This window comes from Myripristis murdjan, chromosome 19 (genome assembly GCF_902150065.1).
Source record: "Myripristis murdjan chromosome 19, fMyrMur1.1, whole genome shotgun sequence".
NCBI classification, from domain to species: Eukaryota; Metazoa; Chordata; class Actinopteri; order Holocentriformes; family Holocentridae; genus Myripristis; species Myripristis murdjan.
This window is the reverse complement of record NC_043998.1, coordinates 24,051,128-24,071,134: the sequence shown is the minus strand read 5'-3', so window position 1 is coordinate 24,071,134 and position 20,007 is coordinate 24,051,128. Positions and strand designations below refer to the sequence as shown.

Genomic DNA, 20,007 nt, shown 5'->3' with positions numbered 1-20,007 from the left:
AATAATAAAATAAATAAATAAATAAATAACTCACTGTTACATTGTAAATAATCCACATCATCAGCACTTTTTCAGCATTGGTTCAGATTCTGCCTTGAGCTGTCACTGCAAATCGCCCGTTTTTGTTTAAGGGGGAGGGGGGTGCGGTCACTGCGGATAATACATTTTTGAGACATTTCGGTAAAAACAGGCCTCGGGCCCCGAGTCTCAGGGGCCCCCTGTCGGCTCGGGGCCCCAAGCAGTCGCCTGCCCTGCCTGTTCACAAGCTGCAGGTCTGTGTGTGTCACCTTTCAGTGTTAGGGAACAGCGGAACAGCGGCGGCGGAACCTTTCTTGTTAAACCAGCGGGGTTACGGGGAACCAATGCGCTGTTGCACAAGTGTTATGTATGTTGCTGCGTTACATATGTGTTCCGAGGTGTTGTGTGATGCCGTCCAAGGGTGAATGAGCGTGCCATTCATCTGAGCCCTTTCAAGGTAATTTTAAATAACTCAACTAACTGACTGACAGTCAATAAAACCTTTAATGCTGACGGTGTTTAGTCTGGTGTTGGAAACTGTGAGCTCAGTAGGAGCTAGTGAGCGTTAGCCGCCCGGTTAGCCTCCGCTCGGTGCGCCGTTCAAAACATCCGTCAGTTTTATGTTGTTTTGTGTTTTCGTCAAAATGTAACGTTATAACACCACCTCTGTGAAATGTTAGATATGTTTTAGAATCGTTATCGACTGCTAACAAATTCGGCGGAACATATCGATCATCAACCATCACTTTATTTAAAAAATCAACAACAAAACCCTGCGTTTCTTTAACTAACAGGTGAATTATCCCAGGTATTATCATGTGTTGTTATGAATGAATGTGTGCCGAATTGAAGAGTGTGACCAGCTCAGTAATAACACTTAGTCATGTTTTATGATGTGGGCAACATTTGCCAGTATGATGAAAATCAGTAATAAATTATGATTTTTTGAGAGGAGTTTGGTTCGGTGTGCTCTCACTAAACAGGAGAGAACAAAACAACACAAAAACAGAGAAAAGCAAATGAAGAGTTCATTTGCAAAAACAGACAAAAGCCATTCTTAAAATGAATACACCTTTTTCACTGATACTGCTTGGAGTACACACACACATATATACACACACACACACACACACACACACAAAGCATGATTTAGGATAATAAACATTATGCCAGGCTAAATAAACATATAAAAAAATAGAAATAAATATAAAGTAAATTTAAAAAAAAATTCAAAAAAGTTTAAAAAGGTTTAATAAATTGAAATGGAGACATCTGTTTTTCCAAATGAACTCTTCAAATGCATCTTTAGCATCTTAGTGATGTTAGTGAAGCCAACCAAATGAGTAACCTATCAAAATACATAATTTAACTGATGAATCATTTCAGAAATAACAGTAATATTTAATATAATATACTATAATATACTCCAAATAAGATCAGCTTAGACAAAATTTCATACCTCTGTATTATTAATATCTCTGTGGTGATGCAATATGACTGCGGGTTCGCACTTATTTGAGAATATCAAATTATTATTTGTGAATACCAATGGACATAGAAAATGCAGTAACTTCACAAAGTATTTTATTGATCAGAACAGATCAATCAGTGTCTTAGGCTAACCCCTAACCCTAAAATAGTCCATAATGTTGTAGTAGTAGTAGTAGTAGTAATAATAATAATAATAATACATTTTATTTGTTATGGCGCCTTTCATGGCACTCAAGGTCGCCTTACAGTAAAAACAAATACAAGATACAGCATCAAAAGTAGCAAACAGCATAAAAACATCACAAAAAACACAGCATAAAACATCACGGAAAACACAGCATAAAAGCATCATAGAAAAATACAAACAAGCAAAGTGCACTAGTTCTTTATTCCGAGTAAGCAAAACAAATAAACAAACAAAAAGAAAAGAAAAGTAATCACACAGTAATGGACAGACATAAATAAGCATAAAAATGAAACAACACATAATGATTTAATTTTACCTATCCGGAAGGAAGTGGGAAGAAGTAAAACTTATCTAGTCCCACCCCTCGTCCATAAGTCAATTACATATTAATACATATTAGGCTTCCTTATCCACCTGAAGCATACCTTAATTCATTATTTTGACTAGTTCTGCTATTATATCCTAATTACCAATCATATTTATTTTTATATGCAAATAACTTGTTATAAACCATGGCCAGAAATGATATCAATTATTTACTGTCACAATAATCTAATCATAATAATCCTAAATCCTAATATCCTATGTTGCCTCTTAAGATATTAATAGATCTAGATAATGACATGTTAATGATATATTGTTCAACAGCCTGTATTCATGTAGTGTTGTTGTAAATATCACAGCCAGTTTGCACTATGGGACAGGAAAACAGTGTTTCCTGTCTGTCCCTCGTCCAGGTGAGCTGTCCTGCTGATCCAGCACCAGGTGACCGACGCCCCCCCCGCCATGCTGCTGCCCCTCCTGGTCACGGAGTCCCTCGGCTGCCCTCGGGCCTCGCTGCTGTTAACCCGCTGTGTGCGGGCCCTGCAGTGCGACGGCTCCAGGGCTCTGCACCATCAGGCCGAGCGCTTCCTCTGCCGGAAGGTCCCGGGCCGCCTGCACACGCAGAGCCGCGGCGCCAAGAGCCGCAAGAGGCAGAGCCGCAGCCAGGAGGACGAGTGGAAGACGAGGAACAAGACGGTGCTGACGTACATCGCCGCCGCCGGCGTCGGGATGATCGGCCTGTCGTACGCCGCCGTGCCGCTCTACAGACTCTACTGCCAGGTGAGAGCGCGACAAACACACACAGGTGGTTAACATTACACTGAAGGTGCTTCTTGTAGTATGACTGCTTTGATTGTTTGATTATTTTTTCAATCATTTATTGTGTAAAATGTCACAAATAATGACAAAGACTCATGGGAAATGATCAGAGTCCAAAGTGATGTCTTCAAATCGCTTCCTGAGTCTGACCAGCAGCCAAAAAAACAACCAAAAATATTAATTTCATAAAGATGTGAGCAGAGAAAAAGAAGACTGGAATCAGAAAGTGTTCAGGATAGTTCCTCAATCAAAATTATAACTTTATTTAATCAGTAAATTGGCACTTGCAGACAAAATGCTGCCTAGCACACAAGTTTGAGCCTTTTTTCCTGTGTGTGTTCAGGCGTCGGGGCTCGGCGGCACGGCGGTGGCCGGCCACGACGCCGATCAGGTGGAGACGATGAAGCCGGTGAAGGATCGCATCATCAAGGTGACCTTCAACGCCGACACGCACGCCAGCATGCAGTGGAACTTCCGGCCGCAGCAGACGGAGATTTACGTAAGAGCGTCAGCGCATTTATTACCCTCCGTCCTGCACCTGAACGCACCTCCTCTGCCTCTGTGTGTGTGTGTGTCAACAGCTCCTCAGTGGATTCATCATAAAAACTTTTCAGCTTTCACTACATTGATGTTGAAACACAGCAGCACTTTGAGTTATGAATCTCTGCAATATATTAAAGGCAGGATTTTTTTCTTCATTGAAAGTCCGAATCCAAAAACTCCAACCTATCCTCTCACATTTCACATTTTTGCTCCACTTTTCTATAAATTTTAACCTCAGAAGTGCTTTTTTATCTCAGAACTCAGGGCCAGATATTCTTTCTGTGGTGTACATAACAAAAACAAAAAGCTAAAACAAAAACCTGTACAGTCACACATCATGATCAGTGCACCATCTCTATAGCTCCTTAACCAAAAAGAAAGATATTCATTCTCCTATTTAAAAAAGTGTGTGTGTGTGTGTGTGTGTGTGTGTGTGTGTGTGTGTGTGTGTGTGTCCAGGTGGTACCAGGAGAGACAGCCCTGGCCTTCTACAGAGCCAGGAACCCCACAGACAAGCCGGTCATCGGCATCTCAACCTACAACGTGGTGCCGTTTGAGGCGGGACAGTACTTCAACAAGATTCAGGTGGAGTGCAGCAGTGTAATATATATATATATATATATATAGATATATATATATATATAGATATATATATATATACACTACTCACAAAAAGTTAGGGATATTTGGCTTTTGGGTGAAATTTATGGAAAATGTAAAATGTTCACGCTACAGTGATATTATATCATGAAAGTAGGGCATTTAAGTAGAAGCATGCACTGGTGATTTCCTCATCTCAAACAATTTCTTGAAACAAAAGCCAACAACAGTGGTGGATATACCACAACAAAAAATGTCAGTGTCAATAACTTGTCATGTGCCCTTGAGCATCAATTACAGCTTGACAGCGACGTCTCATGCTGTTCACAAGTCGACTTATTGTCTGCTGAGGCATGGCATCCCACTCCTCTTGAAGGGCGGCCCTCAGGACATTGAGGTTCTGGGGTACAGAGCTCCGAGCCTCTACACGGCCACTCAGCTGATCCCATAGGTTTTCTATGGGATTCAGGTCTGGAGAAAGTGCAGGCCACTCCATTTGAGGTACCCCAGTCTCCAGCAGCCGTTCCCTAATGATACGACCTCGATGAGCTGGAGCATCAAACACCTGATGTGAATTTTGCCGTTAAACTCCTTGTTAGAGAACAGCAACTTGTGCAAAAAGTACTGAAACACTGAACAGTTGGACATGTGCATTCAAAAGTTTACAGAAGGTCACATTAAGTTCACCTGTAAAGGTTAGAATGCATTTTAGGTTCATCCTGAAATTTCACCCGAAAGCCGAATATCCCTAACTTTTTGTGAGTAGTGTAGATATATTTGTGTATTTGGTCTAAATCTCTGCTGCTTTTAGAGTTGGCCACAAGGAAACACACTAGACGAGAAAGATGAAAAGCTCAGATGCACCAAAGCTCATTAAGGCTCAAGCTGGTTTCTGCCTCTTGGAAAAATCTGAAATATCACAGACTAGTGGTGAGAATCACTGGGTAACTCGTCATGTGATACCATCATGATATTTCACCAGCAACAATGCAGATATCAGGCTCCAGGCGATTTTGCGATATGCGATTATACTATAAGATAATCAGTTATGATACATCACGATAGCTGTTACTGAAGAAGAAAAAATATCCTGGAAAAGGCCAAATAATCTTCCGATGAGAAGGAATCAGTCATGAGGTCTCACCAATGGAAGTGTCTCAACATATTTCAAGATCAATTATCAGTTTATTGTTGCACTGCTCCAGGTGAATAAAGGAAAACCGGAGCTACTGTCTGATTTGAATAAGTACAATGAGCATCAACTTTGAAATTCAGGGTTTGCTGTTTGTTTTTGTAGCCGCGTCCACTGTCAGTGGAACCTGGGCGTCAGCGATAAATCAGCTTCTGAAAACAGCAGTGAGCGGCTCAGGCGGCGCAGTGAGGCCACCGGTTGGGATCCACAAATCCACCTGATTATCAGACTGGAGTTAAAGCTGCACTGGGCAGCTTTGCAAGTTCCCACCTGCAAATCGGTGTCGGCTATTTGCAAATCGGCTTGTTTTCCAATGACCGTTCAGGTGTTGGGTGTAGATCAGGTGTTGGGTGTAGATGAGGTGACGTCGTATCATCTCCAGCAGCTCCAGTTTGAGTTTTAGCTCAGAAAAAGTTTCCGGATGTAAAACATCAGTGGGAAACATCAGGTTTTGGTGTCCTTCACAATCAAAGAGCGAGGCTTTCTTCTTTCTAGAGCCGCCATTTTTTTACGTTCAGCAGCCGTACAGGGAGAAATCCATCACAGAAGAGGACAGTTTGAGTACGGGGTGAAAGTTATTCCGGGAAATGTAGGAAATCAGGCCGACTGAGGGGAAGCAGGTTCACCAAAAAAGCAAATTACAACACTTAATCATAAAATAACTCCTTGAATTGTCTGAATGTCACTATAAATCATCAGAAATGAAGAGTATGAAGCTTGAGCCGGTTCAGTTCACTGATTTTAAAATCCCGTGTCTCGTCCCTCCTGCAGTGTTTCTGCTTCGAGGAGCAGCGGCTGAACCCCCAGGAGGAGGTGGACATGCCCGTCTTTTTCTACATCGACCCGGAGTTTGACGTGGACCCGAGGATGGCCCGTGTTGACACCATCACCCTGTCCTACACCTTTTTCGAGGCCAAGGAGGGTCAGAAGCTGCCGTTGCCTGGATACAGCTACAACTGACCCGTGCGCCGCCACAGACGGAGGGACAGACGGGACGGGGACCGACACCGTTTGCACCGCGATGCGATATCTGTGTGTTGGAAACTGGTGCGTTGAACTTGCTTTTCCACCAAACGGGGAAAATAAATTAGCATTTGGAGAAAAGCTTTGGATTTCATATTTAAATATGCAGATTTATTTGCAGGTCAGGGTTTTTTATTTTTATTTTTCAGGATTCCATCTGAACAAGTGAAACCTTCCATTTGAAAAGACAAAAACTGCAGGAGTCAATATGGTGATCTCACAAATGTTTTATCTAAAGACAGATTCAAGGCATTTTATGAGCTGCTCCTATATCATTTAGGAGGTATATCACAAGAGAGGACTTTGGTCGGGGTGTGTGTGTGTGTGTGTGTGTCAGAAAATTTCCTACACCACAACCTCAGAAGTGATGCTCTTTTATCAGCAACAGTAACATGTCGCTATGTAATTAAATAGTTTTCTTGTTATTGTTTCAGACTGAATGTTAAATGAATGGATGACTGTGAAATCAATAAATTATGCCGAATATGAAAACGTTTGATTTGATTCAGCCAGAAAAAGGGGAACTTTTGGGATTAAAACATGTACAAAAAATGAGCAGGAAGCTGAATTTAAGACTTTTGAAGACTTTTGACTTTTTTTTAACTTTTCAACTTTCTGACTGAACAAAGCCAGTGAACATCCAGAGGTTATAAATGAGGGGAAAAAGCACCGGGAAATTAATCGCTATTTGGTGTGTTCAGTAAAGCAGACATGACATATTGTTCTACAACATGAAAACCAAAAAATATATATATTATTACATGGTGAAAAATGTAAGAACTGGATTCAAGACAAGTAACTATTTTCTAAGACCTAATCTGAGGTGATCCAAGACTTTTCCAAATTATAAGGACCCATGGATACCACGCTGCACTGCCCCTTTTTGGGCACAAGGGGGCAGGATAGGAAAGGAAGTTATTGTGGAGATCCATGGGCTTGTTTTCCTGTGTAAATGAGATTGATCAGTGAGGGATCAATGAAGTCATAAAAGTTGACCCACATGCCATTAAAATCCAGTGATATGTTTTATATATCTTACTTCCAATAACTGGGTCTGAGTAGGAACATAAATTGTTGTTTTCTGTTCTTTGCCAGCCTCTTGGACAGGTACCAAATCAGTTGTGAGGTCCTGTTTTTAAAAATGTGTCACAAAATGGCATTAATTTACCGGTGAGTGCAGGGAAGAACCTGTTCATTCACAGCATGGCACATTTATTTGATAAATGTAGTGGATTACGAAGCTGAATAGAGCGTGTCAGCCACAGTCTTAAAAATTATCAAACCGATAATACGTTAGCATAAAGATTTGGTCTTTTCCTGTGGGTTTTCAAAATCCTTGAAGCTTTTTTTTTTTTTTTTTGTGGGTTGCTGAAAATAAAAAAGAAAGACCTTTGAAGACTTGAAAATGAAGGGGTGGCCTTGTTTTTCCTTAGGCGTTATTTGTTCATTTATTTATTTATTAGTTAGTTATTAATTAAAATAGAACAGCCAGACTCGGTATGCCTCGGCTCCCTGGATCAGCGCAGGAGCTGCAGTTTCAAGATGAAATAATTTCACCGGGATTTCTCATCCTGACAAGATCATGTGTAGAAAATGAGCATCTGCCAGATCTCATCTTTACCAATGTCGTGTGAGACCCCAGAACATGTTTAAAGACGTTGAATTTCACCAAACAAGACTTGGAGAATCATTGGAAAATGCCCGAGTTTGTGGGAATTCTCATTTAAGTGAAAAAGATGAATGACTTTCAGTTCTGTTCATGGATGTTCATGAACATCCATCAGAATTCATGTCCATCGATTGAGAAAAACAACAAAACAAAACCTCATACCTTTATTATTAGTGCTGTAGACACTTGCTGATGATTTGATAGCAGGTCACAGAAGACTCAGCAGCTCTAATGTGAACATCACCGCCGCCTCTGTTTGCTGCTTACTCAGACAAGACACTAATGAAAGTAATTGCAACATTCCTGTAGGGATCCAATATGGGTTTATAGCAGCTTTAACCCAAATGATGGTCTATTTTTATCTCCTTTTTTATTACAATAGGATTTCCTGTGTAATGGCAATTCTTTGAGTTGTAAGTGCAGCACGGTCTCATAGCTGAGCAGTGATAATTAATATTAAGCTTTATTTGTATCATATTTCAAAACATAACTTACAGAGTAAAGTAAAAAAGTCTAAAAATGTTTACAATAATGCAAAACTATACGGTAGTACCACATAGTAACACTTGAACAACCATTAGAAATCAGCCAACAACCACTTAAAACAAACAGCCACTTCATAACACCATAACAACCACCTAGCAACACCCTAACAGCTACATTGTAACACCCTAACAAGCTTTACAAAACATCAAGCAACATCTTAACAATCCCCTAGTTAAACCATAACAACCATTACAAATCATGTAGCAAGTGTTAACACCCAATCAACCATCTATTAACAGTCTACCAAACACTATATATCACCCAGCAGCCACCGAGTAACACCTTGATAACTGCGAGTAATCACCTAGCAACCATGTAATACACCATGACAACCACTGGTAACCACCCAGCAACCATCCAGTAACATTGTGACAACCACTAGTAAACACCTAGTGACCATCTAGTAACACTGTAACATCATGATAACTACTTGTAGTCACCTAGCAACCACCTAGTAACATCTTGACCACCACTTATAATCACCTAGCAACCACATAGTAACACATTTATAACAACCTAGCATCCACCTTGTGACATCTTGACAACTATGATTTGTCACCTAGCAACTACATAGTGACTGTAGCAACCACTTTGTAACATTGTGACAACCACTATTGAACACCTAGCAACCACCTAGTAACATTGTAACATTTTGACAACTACTTGTAGTCAACTGGCAACCATGTAGTGACACCTTGACGACCACTAATAATCACCTAGCAACCACACAGTAACATCTTGACAACTCTAGCTCTAATAGTAAATGTAAAGTCACCACCTAGTTGCATTGTATCATCTTTAGAGTTACTAGTAATCACCTAGCAACAACCAAGTAACATCTTGACAACCACTGGTAATCACCTAGCAACCACGTGTTGACACCTTAGCAATCACTAGTAATCACCCACCAGCTACAACTGCCATAAGAACGCTGTTTGTTTGTCAGTCGTTTGAGGTTGTTGGTAACCATCAGCTGTCCGCTGCTTTCTGAATGACTGCAGGGATAAATCAAATTATATTCTATTAGATTAGATTAGATTAGATGAAGCCCTTGCAGCAACAGGATAAACAGTAGCTGTGATGGAAACAGGAAACATGAAACTCATGTACAGTTCAGCCTCTGCGGACATGTTGTCTGTCTGATGCTCAGTTGGTGTTGCTGCAGCGGTTCACACAACAACAATAACAACAACAACAACAACAACAAACCGAGCCATGCTGTCCTGTCCGGGTCACAGCTGATCTGCAGTCAGCTGAAAACCCCTCCATCCACGCCTCAGTCCCTACCAGCTGACCGGAGATCAGTCTTATAAATGGTAATTTCACCGCAACACCGCTGGTCAAGAGAAACAGAGAAAGCCAGAAGACCGGATGTAGAGCAAAATTTCCTTCAAAATAAAAGGATAAAAATGTTTTACCTCTTTTTCATAAATAAATAATATAGCAGAGATTATAGAATTGATTTATTTTGCAGATTTAATTTAGTTCAAAGTGCTCATTGCTGTTTCAGTAATCACACCGAACGGATGAGACAAGGATTGTTTGGTCAGAATCAGTGAGCGGATTTATTTACCACAGATGCCTCCTTCACTGTGTTCTTTTTCCCCTTGGCACTTGGCACTCAAAAAATGTCACAAACCACAGTTATTTTTTCCTCTGTGAGTTTGAGTTTTGCTTCAAAGTCATAATTGGGGAAAAAAAAAAACTCTTGCAAACAAACCATGGAGGATTTGAAAAGTAACGTGGACAAGGTGGTATTTAAAAATCTCTTTAAGGATGAAAACATACATTCACAAATACATAAGTACTTAACATCAAATGTCCTACATGTCTTGTAAGTGCACGCACACACACACACACACACACACACACAGAGAGAGAGAGAGAGAGAGAGATTCATGAAGCGATTCTCACTAATATCTTGTATATAGGCCTTTATTACATAATAACAATATGCCTCATTTTTGGTGCATTTACAGATAAGCCTCAATGTGGGCTTTTATTGTGAAATCAGTGACCAGAATTTCTTGCTGTTGTCATTCCGGCTGGCTTGACTCTGGCTCGGCGCAAACTGTGCGCCACGCCCCTCCGTGAAGCTGCTGTTCTTGCGCTTTGACGGACGTTTCCAGCGTCGACTCCAGATACGAGGCTGCCCTAGCAACTCAATGGACGAACCAACCACATGGAAGCTGAGCTGGATACACCCCCCCCCTCACTCACACACACACACACACACACACACACACACACACACACACACACACACACACACACACACACACACACACACACACACACACACACACACAAACCCACCCTTCCACTCCTACCCCGCTCCCCTATTCACCCACCCACAACCCACAGCACCCACCAGAGGGAGGGAAGGGAAGGAGGAGGCCACAGATCCGTGAGCGCTTCCTCCCCGGTCCAACAGCGGGTCTGCGGACACGAACTGAGCCGCCCGACAAAGGGTTTCTCTCGGATGGTTCGCCTCGGCTGTGCGTCTTCGTCCCCGCTGCCCAGCCTGCGGATCAGCGCGTCCGGACCCTCCGACGGCACAGCGGACCGTGTGTTCATGTAACCGCGTCCTCTGATCTGCGTCTCTGGCGCACGGCGGGTGGCGCGCAGCCTGGACACTTGTGGCTTTTATTCCACATCCTGGATTGGAGCTGCAGAGCTGATCAGGTTGCTCATGATCAGGTTTCATTTACATGTTCCGCGTTGAGTTTGCGTAGAAACCTCGCATCTTATTCTCGGAGAGTGAATCATGGACGGACTGGGACTGTAGAGCCAGGAGCGGAGCGGAGTGCTGCGCCGCGCCACCGGTGATTTATTTTGGGTACTTTTACGCGTCTGGTTTGGTTGTGGGCAGGGGAGCAGGAGGGACTAAAGGGGGGATTTGCTGTCGTGTGAACATTGTCTCATCCCATGATGGGACACGGCAGCTACCGCCTGCCGTGAGGATGACCCACAGAACCAGCCCGGCCAAGGCGTACGACTTTCTGCTCAAGTTTCTCCTGGTGGGGGACAGCGATGTGGGGAAGGGGGAGATCCTGGCGAGCCTGCAGGACGGAGCCACCGAGTCTCCGTACGGCTACAACATGGGTGAGTGTGAACACTGAGGGACTGGAGGGGTTAATGATTGTTCATTTGTCGAGAAACCCGTCTGAGAATGGAAAATCAACCAAGGAAATTCAAATTGCTCTGGGCGAGGACTGGCTTTACGCCCGGCCTGCCAGTTTTACGCACAGCTTTTTGCGCAGGGCGGTCAGCGACACTCCAGCCTTGGACGCCAAGCCTGGAGCAAACCAGGAAAAACGTATTTATAGTCTCAAAAAGTTTTCATGCCCAAGCCTCCCTGAATAGACCCTCATTATAATAAACCCACAAGTAGATTTGGTGCCCAGCTGTAGTGTTGACATTTGCAGTAGTTATTCCTGTGTATTCTCAAATTAGGATCAGCTCTGCGTGTCTGCTGTTACTCATTTTACTGGGAGCCACTCGAGGGCCCCTGGAGGTCCTCGGACCCCAGTTTGAGAAGCTGTGCTGCAGGTTGTAATAAGGTTGGAATGAAGTTAGAGGAGAGCTGAAACAGGATCTCAGGTGTGAGGAGTGAAAGGAAAACAGAGACCTTTATGTAATCTGTGCTCTCTCACTCGTTTACTTCCTCTCGTGTGCACACACATGAAACATGAAAAATGATACTCCTGTCATATTGCTGTAGGATCCTATAGTTTGTCTGTGGTACAGAATAATACTGAGTTTATAGTGACCTTATTGTAGTTTATGGTCTTTGTATCCCACATGGCATGGCTAGATTAGATTAGATTAGATTAGAAAGCTAGAGTGGCACTTTTTGTTTTGGTGTGGCATTCACAAACCATCCTTATAAATTATAGAATAATTATAGTGTTCTTTAACGGGACATTTACTTCCCTGTCTGGCCTGTTGGAGTAAAACCCGCGTCTTCACATGAGTTGTTGTATCAGAGTGTTAAAGGTGTGTACCCTGGATAAGGTAATAGGCCGTGGATGTTTATTCCAGAGGCAAGCCCGTGCTTGTCTCAGCAGCCGTGGGAAAACTGAGAAGAGCCTGATGGCGCTCCCGAGCCGTCGGCCCCACCTGCACGGCTCGCAGGAACCTCTCAGTCTGAGCTCCCACCTGAAAACGTCCCGGTGACACTTCCATCAGACTTACCGTTTGTTTTCTTTGGGTTCGAACCAGGGCGGAAGCATTTTTTTTTTTTACTTGGTTGTGTTGTTTGTTTAAGTTCACCACGGCTTGTAAAGTTGTTTTGCACTGCAACACATTCCCATCTCAAGTCATTTAGTCTCATGTTTGGTGTTAAAACCGAGGAGTGAAATCTGCCAGTGGGATGAGGTAATCCCACTTGTTTGCAGTGCACTTTCACTTTGTTTCAGGGGAACTCTCATAAATCTGTCGAAACAAGGCAGAATAAGGCAGATCAGCCCACTGAGATCAAGAAAATGGCAGAAAATTGTGGAAACAAGTGATATCTTATCCCACTGGCAGATGTTAAACTTTGTTTGAAGAAAAACAAGATGTTAACTCTGGAGGCTTAACGGCTTGTTATGATGGAGATTTGAAACTGTCATCCTGCCAGGTTAGAGATTTCGGCGACGGCAAAATCTGATTCCAGCCTCGCTTAATCTCCTTGTAAGGAAACAGCTGGATGTGAGCATCGGTCCGGTCTTCATTTTGTTATGCTCTGCTTTCCAAGCATGAGGCCCTGCTGGCTATCAGATGTCAATATTCATCTCCCATGATCCCTTGTGTTTCTCGTTAGGAGGACTGGGATGTTTTCAGGTTATTTGGTGCCATCGGGCCTCAGCTGATCGGCGGAGGAAACACTGCAGAGTCTGAATAAAGCATTGTGAACATGCCTGGTGTGACGTCGCTCTCCTCATGAGCCGCTCACAGCGAACGTGACACTTTGGATCGTGTCGTCCCACATCAAGCGGCCAAAAAACCAAACAGGCCAGAAATCAGCGTCTTGGGTTTTGTCAGCCAGCTTTGGAAGAGAGGAGTGACTCTGCAGGCTCACTTTTAGTCTTGTGTCTATAAATGATTAGAAAATCATTTCTTCCGTCTGTCGGTTTTGACTCACGACTCAAGTTCAAGTGCCACTTTTTTTCTTTTTTTTTCCTCCGGTCGCTGCTTCACTTTGGCTCCGTCCCCAAGAGGAACCGCTTGGAAAAGAGTCATCGCTCGCTCCCGTCTCCGCCGTCAGACCTCACGAAGGACCGGTGTCCCGCTGAGCTGCTTGACACACGCTTGACTTGTTCATCACGACAAAAAGATTACTAATAAAAAGATTTCACCACATAGAATCAAAATGTGAATTTTTTTGGTTGAAACAGCCTCCTTGTGATGGACTGGCGACCTGTCCAGGGTGTTTCCCCTGTTTTCCACCCAATAAGCGCTGGGACAGGCTCCAGCACCCCCCGTGACCCTTTCGAGGATAAGCGCTTTGGAAAATGAATGAATGAATAAATAAATAGCCACCTTATAATGTTCTGCTTCTGCGGCGAACAAAGTCCTCAACATTCACAAACCACACAGCTGATAATTGGCTGTGGAAAGCAAAACGTTTCTCCGCTAAGGGACTATTTTCCCTGGCGGAGGAGGAGGAGGGAGCGTTTCAGTTTGAAAAAGAAGTCCTGTAAACCCAACAGTGCTGCTGCTTTTAGGAAAACTCATGTGGAGGACTTTATTCTGGAGTGAAGAAAGTGTGAAGGCTCTGAAAGTTCATGTTCATATCGTCGTGGAACGAATGGAAACCAGCGGCTGGAGGAAAGGGAGGAGGAGTGATGTGGCAGCTCTGAAACCCCACCGCTCGCTCTGGGAGGAGAGCAGCAGAAACGTGAGGTTTATATTTGCTGCGGCCGTGACTCAGTGAAGGTGTCGCTGACAGACAGACAGACAGACAGACAGACAGACAGACAGACAGACAGACAGACAGATGGAGAGCCGAGGCGTCGTGTCTCACCTCTCAGACACATCGAGGCTGGCGGCCGGAGGAGCAGCTCCGGAGCGAAGAGAGAGACGAGCTGTGACCTGAAGGTTGTTGGTTCCAATCCCCCGAGTCGGTGTGAGCTGGCGCAGCGCCCGAGGAACGCCGTGCGGGTCGACACAGACAGCTGCAGCCGGACTAAAGTCTTTAACTCGATTTGGCCACAGATCAGATGTAATTGGACTAATGTGGCCGTCCCGGTTTACACTCACGCTGAACGATGAGAACGACTTCCTCCGCTTGACTTTGACTTCTAATGTTATCTGACTTTAGTTTCATCTTCAGTGTTGAAATCTTGTTTTTTCTTCAAACAAACGTCAAAAATCCACCAGTGGGATGAGATAATCCTACTTGTTTCCAGAATTTTCTTGGATTAAGTGTCATTTTCTTGACTCTAGTGGCTGATCTGTGTCACTGCAGCTCGTTTTGTCGCTGCCAGCTGAGGCCATTTAGCTCCGTAATGAACCAGTTCCCGAAAATGTTTGTCCCTTTCAGTCATTTGGGCGCCAAAAGGTGAAAAAAAAATCAGGGCCCAATTCTCCTTTAAACCTGTAAAACCTTCAGGAGCGAATTCACCTGATTCTCTGTCAGGAACATGAGAAAAATGTGACGAGGAAATGAGCAAATCACCGGAAAATAAGAGAGAAATTAGTAAAAACTCAACGGAAACATTTTTGTTTGGAAAATGAACCCAAAAATGTACAAAAACAAGCAAGAAAATTCATCACTGTGTGTGTGTGTGTGTGTGTGTGTGTGTGTGTGTGTGTGTGTGTGTGTGTGTGTGTGTGTGTTGAGTGTGTGCATGTGCCTGTGTGTTATCACTTCTGTGCATGATAAACGAGTGAATTTGAACACATGTGCCCATGTTTCTAGTGCCAGAATGTGTCATTCCTGCACTCTGTGTGTGTGTGTGTGTGTGTGTGTGTGTGTGTGTGTGTGTGTGTGTATGTGTGTGTGTGTGCATGCAGGGTTATGTTTCACCAGCCTTTAACCTGTGAAAGCCTGCGAGGTATTAATAAACTGTGGCTGGGAGGCAGCTGTGCCGTGACTCACACACACACACACACACACACACACACACTCACTCACACACACACGCACACTCTCACACACACACACACACACACTGCAGGGGTGCGTTCAGGACAAACTGACACTCGCTGGGTTGCCGAGGGGTTCCAGGTGATGTAACGCCCCCTCTGGCGGCCACGTTGGAGGTGGCTGTGATAATTTCAGTGCCGAGACATAAAGTCTGGATTAGGGCTGGTGCAGATGAGATTAAAGGAACAGTTCACCCAAAATACCAAAAAAAAAAAAAAAAAAAAAAAAAATCCCCACCTTCTGCAAGTGCACATGGTTTCTGTGTGATTTGGTGAAGTTTCCAGGGAACTGGAGCTAAAAGCGTCAAAAAAATAAAAACTCAACTTCAGCAGCTCTTTCCAGAAACAACAACAAAGATTAAAGGTACAATCCGCAGCGTTCAGGGGCAAAGAGATTGACCGGGAACTATTTCTTGTCAAAGGACATTAGGAAAGTTTCTCTGTCCATGTTTAATTCATGCTCATTAGATGCAGACTCACACAGTTTGTCAGGGTCCTTCGGCATCAGGAAATAATTTATTGTTGGTGTTGAGTTTTTCATATGCAGACTTAATTTTTGACTTTTTGAGCTCCAAAACAATCCTCATCCCGCTCTGATGTAATGAGGCGAAGGGAGACGGACTGGAAACCTCAACAAATCACACAGAAACTGCCTGCATGGACAGAATGCACTGTGGGCTAAGTGGGATTTTTCTCTACTTTTGTGTTGAAACAAACAGAAGTGGACATCACATTTTTTTTTTTTTTTTTTTAATTTTATCATCATTAGCGGCGCTCACATGTTTCCTCAGCATGGCTGTCAGTTCATGCTGATATCAGATGTGGCTGAAGTCCTGGAGCAGATACGAGCGCTCGTCCGAAACGATCAGATACGAGCAGAAAGTGAGCGGCGAGCGCGGCGTCCTGCGGCGCCTGAACGCAGCGTTACCTCACAGCCCGGCTCTCTGACCCCCCACAGGGAAACATGAACACACTGTCACATGGTTAGTTTGACCCCTGGCAGCTTCTGCAAAAAAAAAAAAAAAAAAAAAAAAGAAAAAAAAATCTCCACACAAACAAGTTGTTTAGTTTGATGCTGAGTGTTGTGTGACTGCAGGCTCTCTGGGGCTCACGCCATGAAAGTGGCAGGAAGAAGCTGCAGAGGAAGACGAGAACTGACTTCATTTGACATTTCAGAGGAAAAAACACACAATGCGTTTGTTTATTTATGAAAATATACAGTTCATCCATGTGTGCTGTGTCGATGTGCAAAAAATCAAGTCATTTAGTCTCATATTCAGTGTTCAAATCTTATTATTTTTTTCCAAATAAGATTAAAAAAAAAAAATGTCAGTTTGATAAAATAATCCCACTTTTCCAATCAGCGAATCATTTTTTTTCCCAGAATTTTCTTGAGTCAGGTGTCATTTTCTTGATCCTAGTTTCCTGATCTATTTTATTTTATTTTATTTTATTTTAGACTTTATTTGAACAGGGACAGTTCACATTAATTAACATCTGCAACAGCTGTACATGTGTCAGTGTGAGCCAAAGCTAATTTTCAACTGTAGTCCCTGGGCCTTGATGCACTGCAAAAACGCAAAATCTTACCAAGATTATTTGTCTTATTTCAAGTCAAAAATGTCTTATTACAAGTCAAAATATCTCATTACACTTAAAATAAGACATGATCACCTCAGAAGTAAATTGTTTTTAGACAATTTTCACTTGTTTCAAGTGAAAATTTGCTTGAAACAAGTGAAAATTTGCTTGTTTCATTGGCAAAATTTGCCAGTGGAAAAAGTGAAAATTCACTTGAAATAAGTGAAAATTAGCTAGAAACAAGAAACAAATTTTGCCAATGAAACAAGCAAATTTTCCCTTGAAACAAGAGACAATTGTCTAAAAACAAGTTACTTCTGAGGTGATCATGTCTTATTTTAAGTGTAATGAGATATTTTGACTAGAGATAAGACATTTTTGACTTGAAATAAGACAAATAATCTTGGTAAGATTTTGAGTTTTTGCAGTGTGTTAAATAGGCAAGAGCTGTAAACTAGTGACCTGCCTTGTTATTTGCTCCCAGAAAAATTCCTGACAGCCTGCATTGGAAACAAGTGGCATTTTTACCGTTCTTGAAGAAAAACACGATTTTAAGAAATGGCTCGTTAAGATGGAGTTTTTTTTTTTTTTTTTTTTTGCATCGTGCTGCTGACTGTCGTTCACATTTTCTAAATCGAGTGTCTGTTTTATGCAAAGCACTGAAAGCTTCCTCCGTGCGTCAGATCCAACCGGAGGGAGAAACATCCCGACCTACAAAACCAAAACATGCATCATTCATCCCGACCGCCACGACTCAGCGCCGCGCCGCCTTCCAGCTCTCCGCTCGGAAAAAAGAAAAAAAAAAAAAAAACACGCCTCTTTTTCACTTTACCCAAACGTCTGCTCCGGGACGCCGTGTGTTGGTGTTTGTGTGAAAAGAGGCCAGGACAGTGTGTCGTCGCTCAGTAGATTCAACAGACACACCAGAAATAAAACCTGACATGTGATCAGTGATGGAAGCGGAGAGGCCGCCTGTGGTCGCTCGTCGCCGTTTCCTGCGTCGTTTTCTGAAGCGGGAACGTAAATGTCTCTCCCCGATGTGTGTCTGATGTTCGGTTTTAACGAGCCGTGCACGTTTCGGTGAAATTTCCTGCAGGTGAGAGCTGTTTGTGTCGTCTTCTCATCCTTTAATCCGCCTGAGCTCGTCCCACGTACCTGTCAGGGTGAGCAAAATCTGCCGAGTCATCATTTCAAACGCTGTGGAAGTGTAGCGCCTCCTGCGTGTCGCCGTCCGTCAAACGCTTGCCGTGTGTGTGTGTGTGTGTGTGTGTGTGTGTGTGTGTGTGTGTGTGCATGACATGGCGTGCAGTGATGAAGTGTGGTTTAGGCTCAGATGATGAATGGAATTTACATAAAAAACGGCGTCTGACGCCTCGAGAAAATGATCCGTTAGCCGACGCTCAAATCCACAGCCTCGTCCGTGTGGGATGAACATCACGCCGCATTTCAAAACTGGGGGGGAAAAAAAAGAAAAGAAAAAAAAGAGAGAGAGCTTCAAACAGGTGACACTCACTGTTTGGAAGCTTGAAAGACTTGTATAACATTTTGATCGGCTGAAAAATAATCTAATCTCTGCAAACATTATTACACAATAATGGTTTTTTTTTTCCCCAGGATTTGGTTTTTCTGGGTTTGAGACTTTGCAAATGGTGACTTGAAAACATACGTTTGGAAAAGTTCTGAATTTCAAAAGGGCGAGCCTTTATTTTGAAACTTTTGCAGATGTACATTTGCACTTGTTCTTTTTTTCTCCCCCAGTTTTGAAATATGGCGTTATATTGTATTATATTGGCTCTCCGATCAGCAGCATCACACGCAGTCAAACAGTCAAACAGTACCTGCACACTGAATACCGGCTCCTATTATAATAAATATTAATACTATATTTATCCCCATGCTTATTAAAGGAGCCGATATTCAGTGTGCAGCAGCTTTTTGTCGCCTTCCCAGCACCGGTTTGGTAGATGTGAACACTTTGTCTCTCAGCTGTCATTTGAATAATCAATTTCCAGCTTCATTAAGATCAATAAAATGCCAAGACTGTCTTCCTTTTCTCCTTCCACGTCTTTACAAAATGAGTACTTTTGTGTGTTTTTGGCTGCGGTTAAGACTTAGGAAGACATTCGAAGACGTCGCTTTGGATTCTGCTCGCTTTCCATCAGACTTTGGGTTTATTTTGACACTCTGTTCTGTAAATGATTCATCGATTAACGGGAGGGATGTGTGTAATCCGTGTTTGCAGGCCTGCAGAGCGGCGAGCAGCAGGTCAGAGTCAGAGCTCTTGTGACTCTGAGTTGATCGCGGAAAAGAAAGAAAAGAAGCGATGGGGGGGAAAAAAAAGGAGAAATAAGAGCCTGTGAGGGATGTGGGACGGGGAATGTTACTCACTGGAGGGAAGCGGACGAGCTCTCTCAGAATGGAAACAGAAAAACGTTCCCCGTCCTCCTCCCCCCGATGACAGCGTGCGGTTTCCTCCGTGAGCGCCGCGCTCGGCTCGGCCCGACGCCGATGGAAAACAGGAGCGTTTCTGGGTCATCCCTCCCGGCGGGTGGGATGCTGGGAGCCCGCCGTGTGAGACATAGCTGTGGTGAGCTCGCTGCCTGCCAAGCGCGGGGCGACGGGGGCCGCGAGCGCTCGTCCCGTCCCCCCTCCCCCCTTTCCCCCCTCCCCGGTGCGGCCGCAGACTCCGGCGCCACTTTGAGCCGCCGCTGGAACGCCGTCGGCCAAAACGCGGTGACGAGCTGCTATTACGCGCCGCAAACCGAGCTCGGAAAAGCCTTGATTGCGGCTCGGACGGCGCGCAGACGCAAGCGCCCAGGAATGCGAATGCACACACGCAGTTTATTCTCTGAGTTTTATGGGCCGTGGCAAATTATTCAC

General features: G+C 43.6%; 2 protein-coding genes across 2 annotated transcripts in view; both read left to right on the top strand.

The window, feature by feature from the left end:
• Positions 1–341: 341 nt before the first annotated feature.
• cox11 (cytochrome c oxidase assembly homolog 11 (yeast)) lies at positions 342–6,915 on the top strand. The gene is made up of 5 exons (XM_030077920.1): positions 342–475; positions 2,434–2,800; positions 3,183–3,338; positions 3,842–3,967; positions 5,946–6,915. The coding sequence occupies exons 2-5, from the start codon at positions 2,483–2,485 to the stop codon at positions 6,132–6,134; spliced, it is 789 nt and encodes a 262-aa protein (XP_029933780.1). The 5' UTR covers positions 342–475; positions 2,434–2,482; the 3' UTR covers positions 6,135–6,915.
• Positions 6,916–11,148: 4,233 nt separating this feature from the next.
• Positions 11,149–20,007, top strand: part of rab40b (RAB40B, member RAS oncogene family) — a 36,069-nt gene continuing 27,210 nt past the window's right edge. The window contains exon 1 of the mRNA XM_030077921.1: positions 11,149–11,517. Within this exon, the coding sequence (XP_029933781.1) occupies positions 11,376–11,517 (142 nt within the window). The 5' untranslated portion in view covers positions 11,149–11,375. The remainder of the gene's footprint in view (positions 11,518–20,007) is intronic.

What these genes read in the sequence shown, in the direction of transcription:
- cox11 (XM_030077920.1), top strand. Translation starts at nt 2,483, where the DNA reads ATGCTGCTGCCCCTCCTGGTCACGGAGTCCCTCGGCTGCCCTCGGGCC. An exon ending in TCTACAGACTCTACTGCCAG is followed by an intron (nt 2,801 to 3,182) that starts GTGAGAGCGCGA and finishes GTGTGTGTTCAG; the next exon opens with GCGTCGGGGCTCGGCGGCAC. An exon ending in AGTACTTCAACAAGATTCAG is followed by an intron (nt 3,968 to 5,945) that starts GTGGAGTGCAGC and finishes TCCCTCCTGCAG; the next exon opens with TGTTTCTGCTTCGAGGAGCA.